The sequence below is a fragment of the Petromyzon marinus genome, chromosome 37, assembly GCF_048934315.1.
Source record: "Petromyzon marinus isolate PM22_M1 ecotype Great Lakes invasive population chromosome 37, UKy_Petmar_22M1.pri1.0, whole genome shotgun sequence".
Classification (NCBI taxonomy): domain Eukaryota; kingdom Metazoa; phylum Chordata; class Hyperoartia; order Petromyzontiformes; family Petromyzontidae; genus Petromyzon; species Petromyzon marinus.
The window spans coordinates 24140973-24155000 of NC_133703.1; the positions used below are offsets into that span (position 1 = coordinate 24140973).

At 43.9% G+C, this 14028-nt stretch overlaps 1 protein-coding gene across 4 annotated transcripts in view; it reads right to left on the reverse strand.

The window, feature by feature from the left end:
- Nucleotides 1–14028, reverse strand: part of FBF1 (Fas binding factor 1) — a 55088-nt gene that overhangs the window by 2712 nt on the left and 38348 nt on the right. For all 4 annotated transcript variants that reach the window (XM_032966993.2, XM_032966995.2, XM_032966994.2 and 1 more), the window contains 8 exons: nucleotides 7265–7404; nucleotides 6508–6626; nucleotides 4975–5097; nucleotides 3893–4078; nucleotides 2944–3120; nucleotides 2354–2491; nucleotides 1796–1925; nucleotides 537–640 (listed from right to left, as the gene is read on the reverse strand). In XM_032966993.2, coding sequence (XP_032822884.1) covers nucleotides 537–640; nucleotides 1796–1925; nucleotides 2354–2491; nucleotides 2944–3120; nucleotides 3893–4078; nucleotides 4975–5097; nucleotides 6508–6626; nucleotides 7265–7404 — 1117 coding nt within the window. The remainder of the gene's footprint in view (nucleotides 1–536; nucleotides 641–1795; nucleotides 1926–2353; nucleotides 2492–2943; nucleotides 3121–3892; nucleotides 4079–4974; nucleotides 5098–6507; nucleotides 6627–7264; nucleotides 7405–14028) is intronic.

A 14028-nucleotide genomic window follows, 5' to 3' on the forward strand; every position in this document is an offset into this window, starting at 1 on the left:
TCAATTCCATTGCTAGAAGAAGGCCTCCCTCTCCATGCCACGTCATCAAGGGGGGTTGCATGACCATATTTTATATTTCCACTGGCCAGCGACGGTGTGGCAAAGAGCAGTTCAGACATTAACTCATGTTAGCCATGGCTAGGAATCGAATTCGGAGAACGTCATAGTGCAACACGCTGTGAACCAACCGCTGCCACTATATTCCTAAATTTATCAGAGACTCTAGACCTTTCAGGAGGCATTGAATAACTATTGTACGTGACTACATGGTCCAGTCATTGGATCATTGTGACTTCAAAATGTAATACATAAATGCCCTAATGACGTAGATAAAGATATGATTGAGATTTCAGCTGATTGGACTTCTGCAAGAACATTTAATATTTACTTAATCTGTTAATGATATCTATTAAGATGACAATAATGCATGTTAAGCATTAAATGAAGGGTCACGAAGACTGGACATTAATCGACACTTTCTCATAAGAAATTGAGTTACGTAACATCTGGGTGAAACAGAACGTGTAACATCATACCTGACTGGCTGTGTGCTTGAAAAGTGTGAGCTTTGCATGCAGCTCAGCTGCAGCAGAGGATGTGAGGGACTGCACGAGAGCACTCTGCAAGTTTGCTCCAGATGCTACAGAAGGAAATAAAAACCTGTGACATCTGTCCCGTGAGTGCACAAAATCACTGAATAAACCACAGAAAAAATATCTTCATCGTCCATGTCCTAAATCAACGGTAAAGTAAGGTGTAGCCATGTTGAAATGAGTCCTGCTTCCTCATCGACCTTGGGAGCCCCAAGCCAGTGGCAAAAGTGTTACATCCACATGGCATGGGCCAGTCTCCCCCCAAAACAACCCCTGTTAAATGGTTCAACTAATTTGTCCAACAGCGTATCAATCTAATTTAAACTACATTAACTTCATTTATATTTGCAGATATATCAAATTCTCACCTAACAATGCATAAAAAAATATGTATCTTGCCCAGGACCAGGCAAAAGCTCTCAACATAGCACCCTCCTTCGATATTCAGTCACAGCGCAGAGCAACACTGGACAAAGCCAACGTTCCAAACAAGAGCCTCATCACCGATCCCACCTCGGAACCCACCAGGATGGCCCTACCAAGGGAAACGTCATCTCCTCTTAACCGCATCCGAATATCACATGGCAGGTGTGGTGGTCACCTATTAATCTGGTGGAAGATGAGAAGCAGTCCCCCCCGCATTGCGACAGTGGCTATTAAAACCAAACCGTTGAACATATCGTCCGACAATGCCCAATATGTCGCTCATTCGCTGGCGACATTTCAGAAATTCACAACATTTCTCCCGGGCCCTCAATCAGCTCACCAGCCTCAACATCATCAGAGCGCATTGCTAAGCACCCTGCCACATAAAAAAGGAAGAGGAAGTGACACAAACTATAAATAAAAACTAAACTTTTTCATTTTACCAGGTAAGGCACATTGAGCTATATAGGTATTTTTCAGAAATGACCTGGCCACAAATGATAGCTCAGCGAAGTGACTTATCAAGTGGATATGTATAGCAGCCAAATACTCTTAAACCCATGTTTTTAAATGTGGAGGAAAAAAACAGAGGACTCGGGAGAAAAATCCACGCGACCACGAGGAGAGAGACACGCAAACTCCAAATATGCAGGTGTCAGGTTCGGGATTGAACTCACGACCTCCTGTATACCAGGCGAGGTAGTTAACATCTCGCCATCATGGCACCCATTCAAGTGATTCTGCATGTAACAAGCCATAAGTGGTAAAGCACTTACTACTGGGCGGGAGGGACGTATTGCAATGAGTGTCCATGTGTCGGAGCCGATATTTGCTGTGCAGTTTTGGAGTGGGGGTTCCTGGCAGATGGCCCATGTTTCGCCGTTCCTGGGCCATCGAGGCTTTCTCCTGAGCAATGCAATGGGAAATACACACTTTGTTAGATGCTATATCAATCCACATTGTATTGTATGTGTGTACTCCCTTTGATTGTAAATATGTGCGTGAATGTTCACACATATCTCTGTACACGTGTCCAAGTGTGCACGTCTGTGCATTCATGTGCATCACGCGTACGTGTGTGTGGTCTGTTTCGTGACCTCCTGCCAGCGGGCCTTCAAACTTGACATGGCCTCAAAGTACATTTAGCATGACACAAACGCTGTGGTGACGTCACCGCCACTCTGCGGTGAACCACGATTGATGTTGTTGTGTGCCTGTGTGTGCACATGGGTACATGTATGGTAACGTGTCTTGTGCACGCGTATGCTGGTGCATGCTTCGCGCGCGTGCGTGTACATGTAGACGTTTATGGGTGCGAGTGGGAAAACTTTCACCTGCACCACGCGCTGCTCATGCTCGCGCAGGGCTTCCATCTGGTGGTGGATGTTGTCGAGGCGGGACTGATGCTCCCCCTCGATGCGCCGAGCCTGGCGCAGCACCCGCTCCCCATCCGCGTACTTCTCCGAAGAGGCCTACGTGCCGACCAGTGCAGCTGTGTCACCTGCTCTGCTTGCGTCGCGCTTTCAAGTGCTAAAATTGTTAAATTAATCTACAGTGGGGGGGGGGGGGTGGTGGTGGGCGGTAACCTACAGCCCATGCAGTGGTTGTGCGGCTGGGTGGTGGAGTGGTAACACTTAAAGTAACTGTTTTGCATGGGTTTCCTCCAGGCTCTCTGGTTTCCTGCCATACATAAATAAGAATAAGAGAGTATGAAACTGGTATTGGCCAAGCATCCTAATGCTGAAACATGACCTCAAAATTACTCAATTGGGATTACACAAAGCAACATCGCCTCCTACTGTGATAACTTGGTAGGTCCCACCTGGAAGAGAGTTATGTGACTCTGTGAGGCCTCCCTGGAGAAAAAAAGTGTATAAAAAAATAATAATGAAAATATGCATCTGGTATGCCCATGTTCCACAACCTTCATCATGGAGTCCAGCTCTTGTGCCTGAAGATTCAACGACTGTGCCAGAGCATTGAGCTTTTCCCTCTCTCTCTGCAGCTCCTGCCTCTCTCTTTCCAGGACTTCCCTCTCCTTGTTGAGCTGATCTTCCCTAGATTTCAAATCGCCAGCTCTCACCGTCAGGTCAGCCTGGCTCTGTAAATACAGGAAAACAATGCATAATAATAATGCGACTTAGCTCTTATTTCAAAATCTGAGATCTCATTGGAGCAAATCAGTGTCAGGAGAAAACACAATCTTATCAGAGACTAGTGATGAATGTCGGCACCTTCATGATCTGCAGCAGGTGTCTCTCAGGCTCCATCTCAGCCATGATCCACCAACCCCACTGTCATGATGATACCAATGATAATGTAATACTATATATTCTTGGTTCTTTCGGTAAAGTCACGTAGAAGGGAAACAATAAAATAATAAAAATATCAAACAATATTGTTTTAAATAATGTTTTATATTTTTATTATTTTATTGTTTCCCTTCTACGTGACTTTACCGAAAGAATATTACGTAAAACAATATTGTTTTACATAATATTGTTTTATATTTTTATTATTTTATTGTTTCCCTTCTACGTGACTTTACCGAAAGAACCAAGAATATGAATCCCTGCAGTCACGAAAGCTTTAGATCAAAATGTAATGTAATACTAATGACGATTGAAGAGGTGACGATAATAATGATAATTATAATTTTCATGACAAATATGATTAAAATTACATTGGTAACGATGCTACAGGTGAAGCTACTGAGGAAGAAGATATGAATAAAATGAAGATAACACTAATGATGCTGCTGCTGATGATGAGGAAAATTACACTGTTAACATGGGCCCTGTTCAGCTACTGGATCATGCTTTGGCAACTCCGCACGTTCGCCAGCGGACACACATACACACGCGCGTTCACACCTGTGCTAGTTTGATGACGGCGGCTTCCCGCTGGGCGTCGCGTTCCGCTTGGCGTGCCGCCTCTCGCTCGGCACCGTCTGCCCGGCGCGCACGCCATTCCTGCGCCTCGGCGCTCTCCGCCGCTAGGCGCTTGCGCTCCTCCCCGCACCGGGCCATCACTGCCTCCTGCTCCTTCAACAGCAACGTCTGCCATGACACAAAAACGTGCCGGCCCACCGCTCGCCACAGCACCCGGAGAAAACCCGCACGTGCTAGGGGCGAACACTCAAACTCCACACGGGTAAGTCATAAGCCTACTTACTGTATTGCATCCTATGGGTACCACCTCTGTGTTGTGCAGGCAGGGGTTTCACACAGACTATGTATCTATGTGATCCAGCAATCCTCAACTCAAAATGGCTGGATTATGCACCTGAGTGCACGGTTGCGTCTTGGGACCCTGGGAGAGACATGATCAACAATAGCAGGGCCATGACAGTGCCCTTAGGTGACAGCGGGGAGCCCTAACCATAACTCCCAACATTCAGGGGTCTCTGTGTGGTTGTGTCACTTGCCTCCAGCCAGGTGGTACTGTAATAAGAGCCCTCACTTGCGATTTATAATTCTAATCAGGGTTTGGCTCAGACCATCATTGCTCCTGAGTAAGTAAGAACGTGTGTGCCACTGTAAAAAACGGTGGCTGTTCTATAAAGACTGGTACCCAACAGAGGAATGTGAAATTTCTACCAGCAGCTCGAGACGAGACATTCATGAACACCACCCCACACTCGTTTAAGCAGGGAGCAACTTTGACCTGTCATTTAAACTTGACTTGTAGAGGGACCCTTACAGCCGTGGCCAGCAGCAGCCGCACCAACTGCATCACTGTTTAGGGCATGTTTCCCACCTTAACTAAATGGCCGAAACAGATAACTTGACAGATTTTACCCCTTTGTTGGCAATGGAGACATCTGCATTTTTTCATATGAAAATATCCGACAGAGAAATTAACAATAATTTAGATGGGAATGATATCATATATGCGACCTTGGTCGCACCTGGCGTTTGCGTACGCTGGGTTTACGCATAAGTGCGCTACTCACCTTGGCACGGTCGAGCTCCTCCCTCTCCAGGTTGAGCTGCTGCATCATCACTCTCCGCTCCTCCTCCAGCCCACGCTTCAGCGACTCCATCTTACCCTGCTCCGACTTCACCTTCCAGCGTTCCTGCAGCGACACCGCTTCATCAGTTCACTTTTTAAAACTCTGGGCGTCTGCCAAAAACATAAGCAAGCTGTAGCGTGTGAAAAATCTATGGCGCGTGTCGTGACAGGTACTGCAAGATCCGACCATGTCCTTCTAGTGCTTGCCAAGCTGCATTGGCTTCCGGTTGTCAAATACATTATAAGGTCCACTCATTACACACAAAGTGCTTGCCACAAATTAAGCACAGTACCTTGCTGATCTCGTCAAGGAGCATAAACCATCACGCATACTCCAGTCATCCTCGCAGCAGCTTTTGGCTAACCATTGAACAAAGTCGGTCACTGCATCGCACGCTTTCAGATATGCTTCTGCGACTGTCTGTAACACTCTGCTTTATGATATTAAGAAGCTATTGGAGCTATGCACATTTTCATATTTACTGAAAACAAATTTCTTAAGATCTGCTTTTTGTGTTCAATTTGTTGTCCTTCCCCCGCACCTCCAATTATCATGGTTGGCTGCGCACAGTGTGAAATAATTTCAACATACATACAGTACATACAAATGAACCTGACAAGTGTGCACTCGAATAAACAAATTTCGATACACGATAGGCATTTCATGATTTATTTACTCGTGGATGAAATTTGATTCTTATATTCACGTGGATCAAGTGGTGTATGTAAGAATCAATGTTGTACCGGTCATGTGCTCCTACAGCACTCCCCAACCCTGCTGGCCAGGCAAGGTGCTAATGAGCTATTGCCTTAAAGAAAGGTGCAACCCAAAAGACTAACAGCTCTTATCCTGTAGATAAATACTTGAGCTATATGCACTGGGTTGTCCAACAATAATGTAAAGCTTTATCATTCATAAAACAGAAAACACAAGTCAGGATCAAGCACTTTATTATTGCAATTTTGTGACATTACTGTGACATCCTTCCCATAGGTATAGTCATGTCACTGCATGTTAATCCAGAGCCTTGACAGTGCTGTGATTGCTTGTTATTTTCAATAATTTTTTCTCATTTATGAAACAGTAAACATGCATCGGACAGCCTGGAACACATACTATAGACATGTATCTACAAGATTAAATGTTCGTTTTTTGGGTTGTGTCTCCCTTTAAGAGTGAGGCATGATTTCCCCATTTTCAAATTCTACTTTCTATTCTGGGTTCTTGAATAAAAAGTAAAAAAAGAATTCGGAAGGACAATTCTTACCGCGTTTCCTTTCCACAACACGAGCAAGTCAGGCCTAACCCAGCCTTCCTTTGGCTCGTGTGAAACACAGCCAATGCGGGCACAACGGCTGTTGGATATTGTGCCCACAGGTGTTGCTCAGTGCTCGTGTAAGCGGATTCCACGACTGTGTACCCTGCAGGACGAACGCGTTTATGCTGCGATACTTCGGCTTCTGCAGCCCTCACCTGCTCCAGCTGGCGCGTCTGCTCGCCAAGTCTAGCCTCCATCTTGGAGATGACATATTGCAAGCGAGCTCGCTCTTCCTCCATATCCCTGTGCTGCCGGTCCAAGCGATCCTTCAGCTCTGCGGCACAGACAAAAGACAGAGATACCTGATGTGTTTCAAACTATTGACAAGTATGTGTAGACAACACAGACTGTTAGGGAGAATGCGGTTATCATCAGTAGACTGATATACAAAATGACTGACCACGAGCTGAACATTATTTTTTCTCAATGGACTCTCACCTTTTCGAACATGATAGTCACTGTATGTGCATTACTGAATATGATCAAATAATCTGGCTATTGGACTACAGTACAGACATTACGAGAACTGGAGTCTGAGGACAATGGAGCTCACAGGGCATCAAATAAAATGCATAAGTGTCGGTCTACCCTGAGAAAATGCAAAAACACAGATGTGTGGCTCCTAGTCAACTGAGAGCATCTCCCTGCTCAAACAACCATTGGTGCCATGCACATCTCCATTTTATGTATGTTGAACTTCTTTCGCACCGTACGTAACCAACCATGCCAATCGGAGGTGCGGAGGATGGACAACAAACTAAACCCAAAAAACATTCCAATAGCAGCCCCAAACCAGTGATGGGGACCAGTTCCCAGAACGTGGTGATATTAATTGAATTAACTCCAGTGGGGTGACCTTCTGACTGCGAACCGAATGCTCTGACCACAGCGCCACCGGAGTTATGCGCGCACCATGCAGCTGCGCCGTCCTGCTCCGCGTCTCCATTTCCAGCTCATGCGTGCTGCTGTGGTGCGTGCTTTCTACGCGGTTCGTCAGCTCGCCCATGCGGCCCGACAGCGACTCCATCTGCTCGATCACTCCATTCAGGGACCTGGGAAAGCAGCAGAAGGACAGGCAATGTTTGCGCACATCCTTGCACTGACAGCATTAAGCAGGGATGGGGTAGAATACATTCAAATGACAAATTACTGGAGGAAATATGATTAAATACAAAGTGGCAACTAAGTGTTGTCACGTGTAATTTAGATACAAATTACAAATGTCATGAAATTACATATTTAAATTGTAGTAGTTTAGATACTGCTCATCTCTGCATAGATGACACTAGTGTATTTAATCTTGATTTGAAGCTTTCGTGACTGCAGAAATCCATACTCTTTGGTTCTTTCGGTAAAGTCACGTAAGTAGAAAAATAATTAATAAAACAAAAAATAATAAATCACGATGTTTCGACTGCAACACGAGCGGTCGTCCTCAGGCGGGAAAATAATCCAGTAGTGGAACTGCTGAACCAGCGAGAGAGCTGTTACAACAAGAGGTTATTTATGTGGTGATGGGCAATCAAGCAGGGTCTGAGCTGGAAAGGAATTCCATCCCTGGACGCAAGCACGTCAGTTGTGTTAATGGGGGAGATTAGGGAGAGGAAAATTAGGGAGAGAGAGATTAGGGAGATTAGAGTACTAGTGTATTTGACAAGGAAATGCTATTGGGTACTCACTTTATGGATATAAAATACAATAACATGTGGATATACATTGCATTTAAATGCAACCGCATTTCAAGATGCTGTACCGACAAAGTGGGCATATTTATTTTATAGATAGACATAGTCGGTCATAGTCACAGGACAAAAGGAAGGTTATGAACCGTGAATTAAACAAGGAGTCGACAGTACAGATGGCGGGAGGAAGGTGATTCAGACTATGCAAGCAGCAGTTGAGAAAAGTGACTTTCCACTGAGTAAAGGACTTGTATAGGAGTCTTGGTTTCTGGAGAAAAGAATGTGTGTTAGTGGAAAGAGGAAAGGTAGGCAGAGGCAAGTGCATGGAGGATCTTGAAATTAATCCTGAAATGGACTTGGGAGATTGGGAACCAGTGGAACAATTGAGCACCAGTGGGAATTACATTACGGTGATGTGACAAGGGCACAATAACAATGTGTTTGGCGCTGTCTGCCATCACATTGAGTGAAGAAAGTTTCACAAGAGGGCAGCATGGACAGTGATTGGTATGCATATGTAGTGGCATAGTGCTGGCTGCTGGCAAAAAAGGGGAACTGCGGTTTATGTCAGTATTGCAGTCAGCAGGCCATGATAGACTTTAGAGGGGGACATCTAGGGGAAAGGTCACAGAGGCGGGCCTACCGGGAAGCCTCAGGAACCCACTAGTAGGTTCCAGAGAGGGGGCGTGGCCATGGCGGAGCGAGGCCACACTGAGAGTATAAGAAGGGCCCCTGTGAGGGACCTCGTGGCTGTTGTTGGAGTGGGATCCCCGTCGTGCTGTTCAATATTGTCACCATCGTCGCCATCGTCGCCATTGTCGCTGTCGTCTCGTTGCCATCGTTGCTGTCGTCTTCACTCGATATTGCGCTGCTAAATAGTTGTTGGCTATCTCGGTTCAGCGCCGTCAGTGTTAGATGGTTAGTATTATGTATAGGCTAGTAACAGTAATAGTGTGTACCCATGTAGAGTTGTGTATAGGCGAGTGATTGTAGAGTGTGTACCCACGTAGGGTGTGTATTATGCCGATGGCACTCGTTAAATAAAAGTGCCTCCACGTCTTATCGTCTCCGAGTTAGTCACTACACATATGATTCATTGATTAAAATGTATTGTTATGCTCATGATACATTAATTCAACAGGGTTTGCAAAATTATATCATTTATGCAAATGTTACATTTTGACAAATTAACAAATAACTAAAGGCGAAATATTATCCAAACTAATTCATGCATGATATTAGTTCAAAGGCATATAAGGGTCCGGCTTTGTTTTCTTCAAATTTCATGCTAATTTTTGTTTCTCTTCGGCTGTGTACGCAAACACCGAGGAGCAATAGGGTTAACAAAATATAGTCAAGCTGTGCAATATTAGACCATCACTCATACAGAGATCGCAAGACAGGCAGACAGCTCTCAGACAAACACATGGTAGAAGAAGAGCAGATTCGATCTGTCTTGCCTTCTTTTTTTCTGGCACAGGAGGCAAATGTAAACGGACTCCAGTGCACTTTTCTTCATATAGCCAAGGGCCATGGCTGCTGACAAGAAGGCAGCCTGAAAACTTTGTCACCTGATGAAGGCCGCTTGTGTTGTGGCCGAAACGTTCGCGATAATATTATTGTGTTATTTTATTTTATCAATTTATTATTTTATTCTCATTTTACGTGACTTTACCGAAAGAACCAAAGAAGACGTGTGGTTATGCTGGTGACCTCTATACCCTTTCTATCTTGGACTTTATTATAATTTATGTCTTTATTTTTCGAAGAATATTTTCGTGAGAAAAAGTATATTTACTTGTTTTGTATGTGCAGTTTTGCCAAAAACCTCTCTCTGGAAGTCTCTATTGAGAGTATCAAGCGTGAGTTATTTCCAGTTTGAGCCTCCACCTACAGGGAATTCTGAAGGGACGAGACTGTCTGGAGGACAGCGCTGGAGTGAAAAAGCCACGCTCAGATCGCGACCTTTAAGCTGTGTGAGAAGAAACAAAGCGCCTTGACAAAGGAATTAGCATAGAATTTAGTATTGTGATGGCTGAGTGATTAGCTTGTGACTGGTCACAGAAATGGCTATGTTGAAGTCAAGGCCTACACATCTGAGCTATTCACAGTAACTGGGTATACACTACAATATATAATGAATACTATATAGTGAACCAATAAAAAAACTAAAATATAAATTACCTCAATGTTATCAATAAACTCTATATATTCTCCAATCAGCTAAGCTACCAACAATAAGTCGTTATATATCACAATGCTATATGGCGAAAAAAATGGGTGGATTCTTACCCTCAACTTTAGCAACACGGATAGCTACGGGCCCCGTTCAGATGGACGAGTTCATCCATGGTCGGAACAGAGGAGGGGGAGAGAGCCAGCTGCGAGGCGCTGTTATACTCCATGTTGTAAACCATACCATTAACCGTGGTGTGAGAGGTATTAAGAGTCAATGCTGGCGAAAGAGCTGCGGTCTGAAGGTCATCGTAAAATACAATTAATTAAGAATGGAAATGGTTTAAAACATCTTTCCAATGGTTACTAAGCCAGAATCCATCTTCTCGGTTGAAATTGTCTCTGTGCTTGTATATGTGAATGGCCTCATGAACGAATCTCTCATGGTAGCCGGTTGGTTTGCAAAGAACCTCCGTCTTGGAGAAGTCAATGTCATGTGAGCCCACTGAATTATAACAGTGATCTACCACGGCAGAGGAGTTCGTTCTACCGTGTTTCAAGTCTGCTTTATGTTCGCGGATGCGGTCCGAGATATGTCGTTTGGTTTCTCCAATGTAGCTACTACCACAGAGGCACTTTAGTTTGTAAACGTCCGGGTACTGTATGTCTGGAGCAGCATCTTTTACAGATGGAACTCGATCATGGATTTTATGTACTGTGTTGAATCGGACCTGGATCTTGTGTTTATTCAGGATTTTGGAGATCTTTTTAGTGACCCCTGCAATGTAGGGTAAGGTGATGGTTTTGAATGGCTCCACAAGAGGATCCTTCTTCATGACTGGAGTGATGGCTTTGCGGATTGTGTAGTCGGAGTAAACATTAGCCCTGAGAGCCTGGTGTACGTGCTTGAGTTCACTGGTAATGTGTTCCTGGTCGGAAATGCATTGGGCTCTATGGTATAGAGTCTTGATGAGGGAGTTCTTCTGGGATGGATGGTGGTGGGAATCCAGTTTCAAGTAAGCATCTGTATGGGTAGCTTTCCTGTAGACAGAGTGGCTCATTGAACCATCATGTCTCCTTTTAATTAAGACATCCAAAAAGGGTAGTTTGCCATCTTTTTCGACCTCCATGGTAAATCTGATGGCTGGGTGTATGGAATTGATGTGGTCGCGGAATTGGTCTAGAGCAGGCTGGCCATGTGGCCAGATGACAAAGGTGTCATCCACGTACCTCTTCCATAAGGTCGGGCGTAGAGTGGCAGTCTGGATGGTGTCAGTTTCAAATTTTTCCATGAATACGTTGGCTACAACCGGAGATAGGGGGGAGCCCATTGGGGTGCCCTCAGCGGTACTAAATTCTACTCACCTGGTATCGACAATCAAAGGCATATCCGTGTCCCCAGATGACCTGCTTGTCAGTTTTGATGTGGTGTCCTTGTTCACAAAAGTCCCGGTACCTGACACCATCAAGGACTGCATACTGATGTACCCCCCCTGGTGAGACATTGCTTAACCAACACATACTTCACCTGGAATGTAACTTTCTACAAACCAACTTGAGGGCACCCCAATGGGCTCCCCCCTATCTCCGGTTGTAGCCAAAGTATTCATGGAAAAATTTGAAACTGACGCCATCCAGCAAGAGCAACCACATATTGTGTAGGTGCAATGTCCTATACGTAGCCCACTCACCCTATCTTGCAAACTCTCCAACTTTGGTTGTAGTCACAGGACGTTTTGACGGACAGGCTTGACATGAGGTTACTAGTGGAGGTTTCTCACCCAAGCCTCGTGCCTAATGAATGTTCCGCCTTCTTCAAAATATAAGTACCCATGTATGCTACATATTCATACTAAATTCCCACAATTATAACAATAATATCTATTTATACTGGAAGAATTCGATGAGCTATAAAGCACTTTTTCACAGATGTCCAGTAGATGTCCAGCACAACTGGGGTTCTGTCCAAACGTGCGTCTCAGCTCAGCCTTTCTCCTCCATCCCTGCCATCCTCTCTCTCCCTTCTATCCAAGGTTTGAGGGACACGAGGATATTTTATATTTAACGAGGGCCAATAAAATGCACATATATTGTGGTTGTCCAATGGCGAGATGGGCTTATGCAATCTCAAGCTAATCTACTATTTATTTTCGGAATGTCTTGAAAAAAAACAGTCCTGAAGCTGACCTACATGAGAGATGTCATTAATGGCATGTGCCTTTTGCACTTTGACCTTATGACATCACCGCTGCTTTAGAGGGCTCCCGTCACACTGCAAGCCATGTGGCACAGACAAAGCAAGCCACGTGTCTCAGGTAGAGCACGCAGTGGAAATCTGGGATATAAGTTGTAATTTTCAACCAGTGGACAACAGTCAGATCCACTCTTTCAAACAAAATTTTACGTCTTGAGTTAAAGCTTTCGTGACAGCAGGAGTTCATATTCTTTGGGCCTTTCGTGACTTTACCGAAAGACCCAAAGAATATAAAATTGTATGTATTATGATTAGTTTGGTTTCAAAACTAAAGGTTCACTAATGCCTATGGTTATATCAATTTCTTTCAATGGATATAGCCATTTTAAGAAATGTTCTGATTTAGGATGGCATTTTTATTCAACAGATTATTATTTTTTTTAAACACTTTGGTGAATGTGGCAGCCTCTAGTGGCTGGAGAGGTCACATGAACTCATCACATGCAACATGTACAAGTCAAAAGAACATTGATCCTTTTTCATGCGATTCAACGCACGTATCGTTTAGCTAAGGAATTAATGTTCTTTTATGATTCAATGCAATGTAACACCCCTAAAGATGAGCACTGCCCAAATCCATGTCTGAGTTACGACACATTTATATATTTACGCGATCTAACCCAAAAGACCTCTATTATGGGTGATATTGGTTGCAAAAGCCAACGTGTTAAACTACAGACACATAGTTTAAGGTTTAGTCCGTGACATTTGATTCTCATGCTAAGAATGTAGGATATAAATTAATAGCATTATTTGGAGGAGTGGTCTCACTTACAACTGTAGTTAAAACAAAACCAACTTGACTTTAAGAATTTTAAAAATAAACCTTACTCGTCCATATACAAGTATGAGGTATGAAGGTACACAACCCACTCACGAATTTCTAAAAACAAGTAGCAGACCAGTGTGACATGCAATGACAAGCCTTCCAAACAAACAAGCGATAAGTGATCGAGCTTGTGTGATCATTACTGTAACTGTGGTGCAGCACTGCAGAGGTCCCGTACCAACACAAAGAGTGCACTTTGTAACCTTTGCAGCTACATTACTTTCCATGTATTTGCAGTCAAGTTCAATGTTTGCAAGCTTTGCATGGCAATTTCCCCCAATTCCGTATGTTGGTTTCTGTGCACTGTTTAAAACAATTAAATAATACTACTAAATACTAAAATGTAAACAAAAACGTAAACATTATTTAAAAATAAAATTAATTATATTCATATGACCATGTATCAATAATATGCATGAGGCTTAATCACCCACAATGTGACCCATCTTGGTGGATTTTGGAAGTTAAGCAGTTTTGAGCCTGGATAGTGCATGGATTGGCGACCCAAATGCACAAGAAAGTGTTATAGGCTGCTACGCTATGTGGGTATCAGAAGGCAGTGCGGCAAAATCAACTGTTGCACTGTAGTTCTATGCTCTCATCAGTGCTTTCACAAAGCTGCACTGACCAGGACAACAAAGTTTTTTATTTATTTTACCAAGTAAGGCCCACTGAGCTATATAGCTCTTTTTTCAGAAGCGACCTGGCCTAAATGATAGCTCAACGAAGTGGTTTA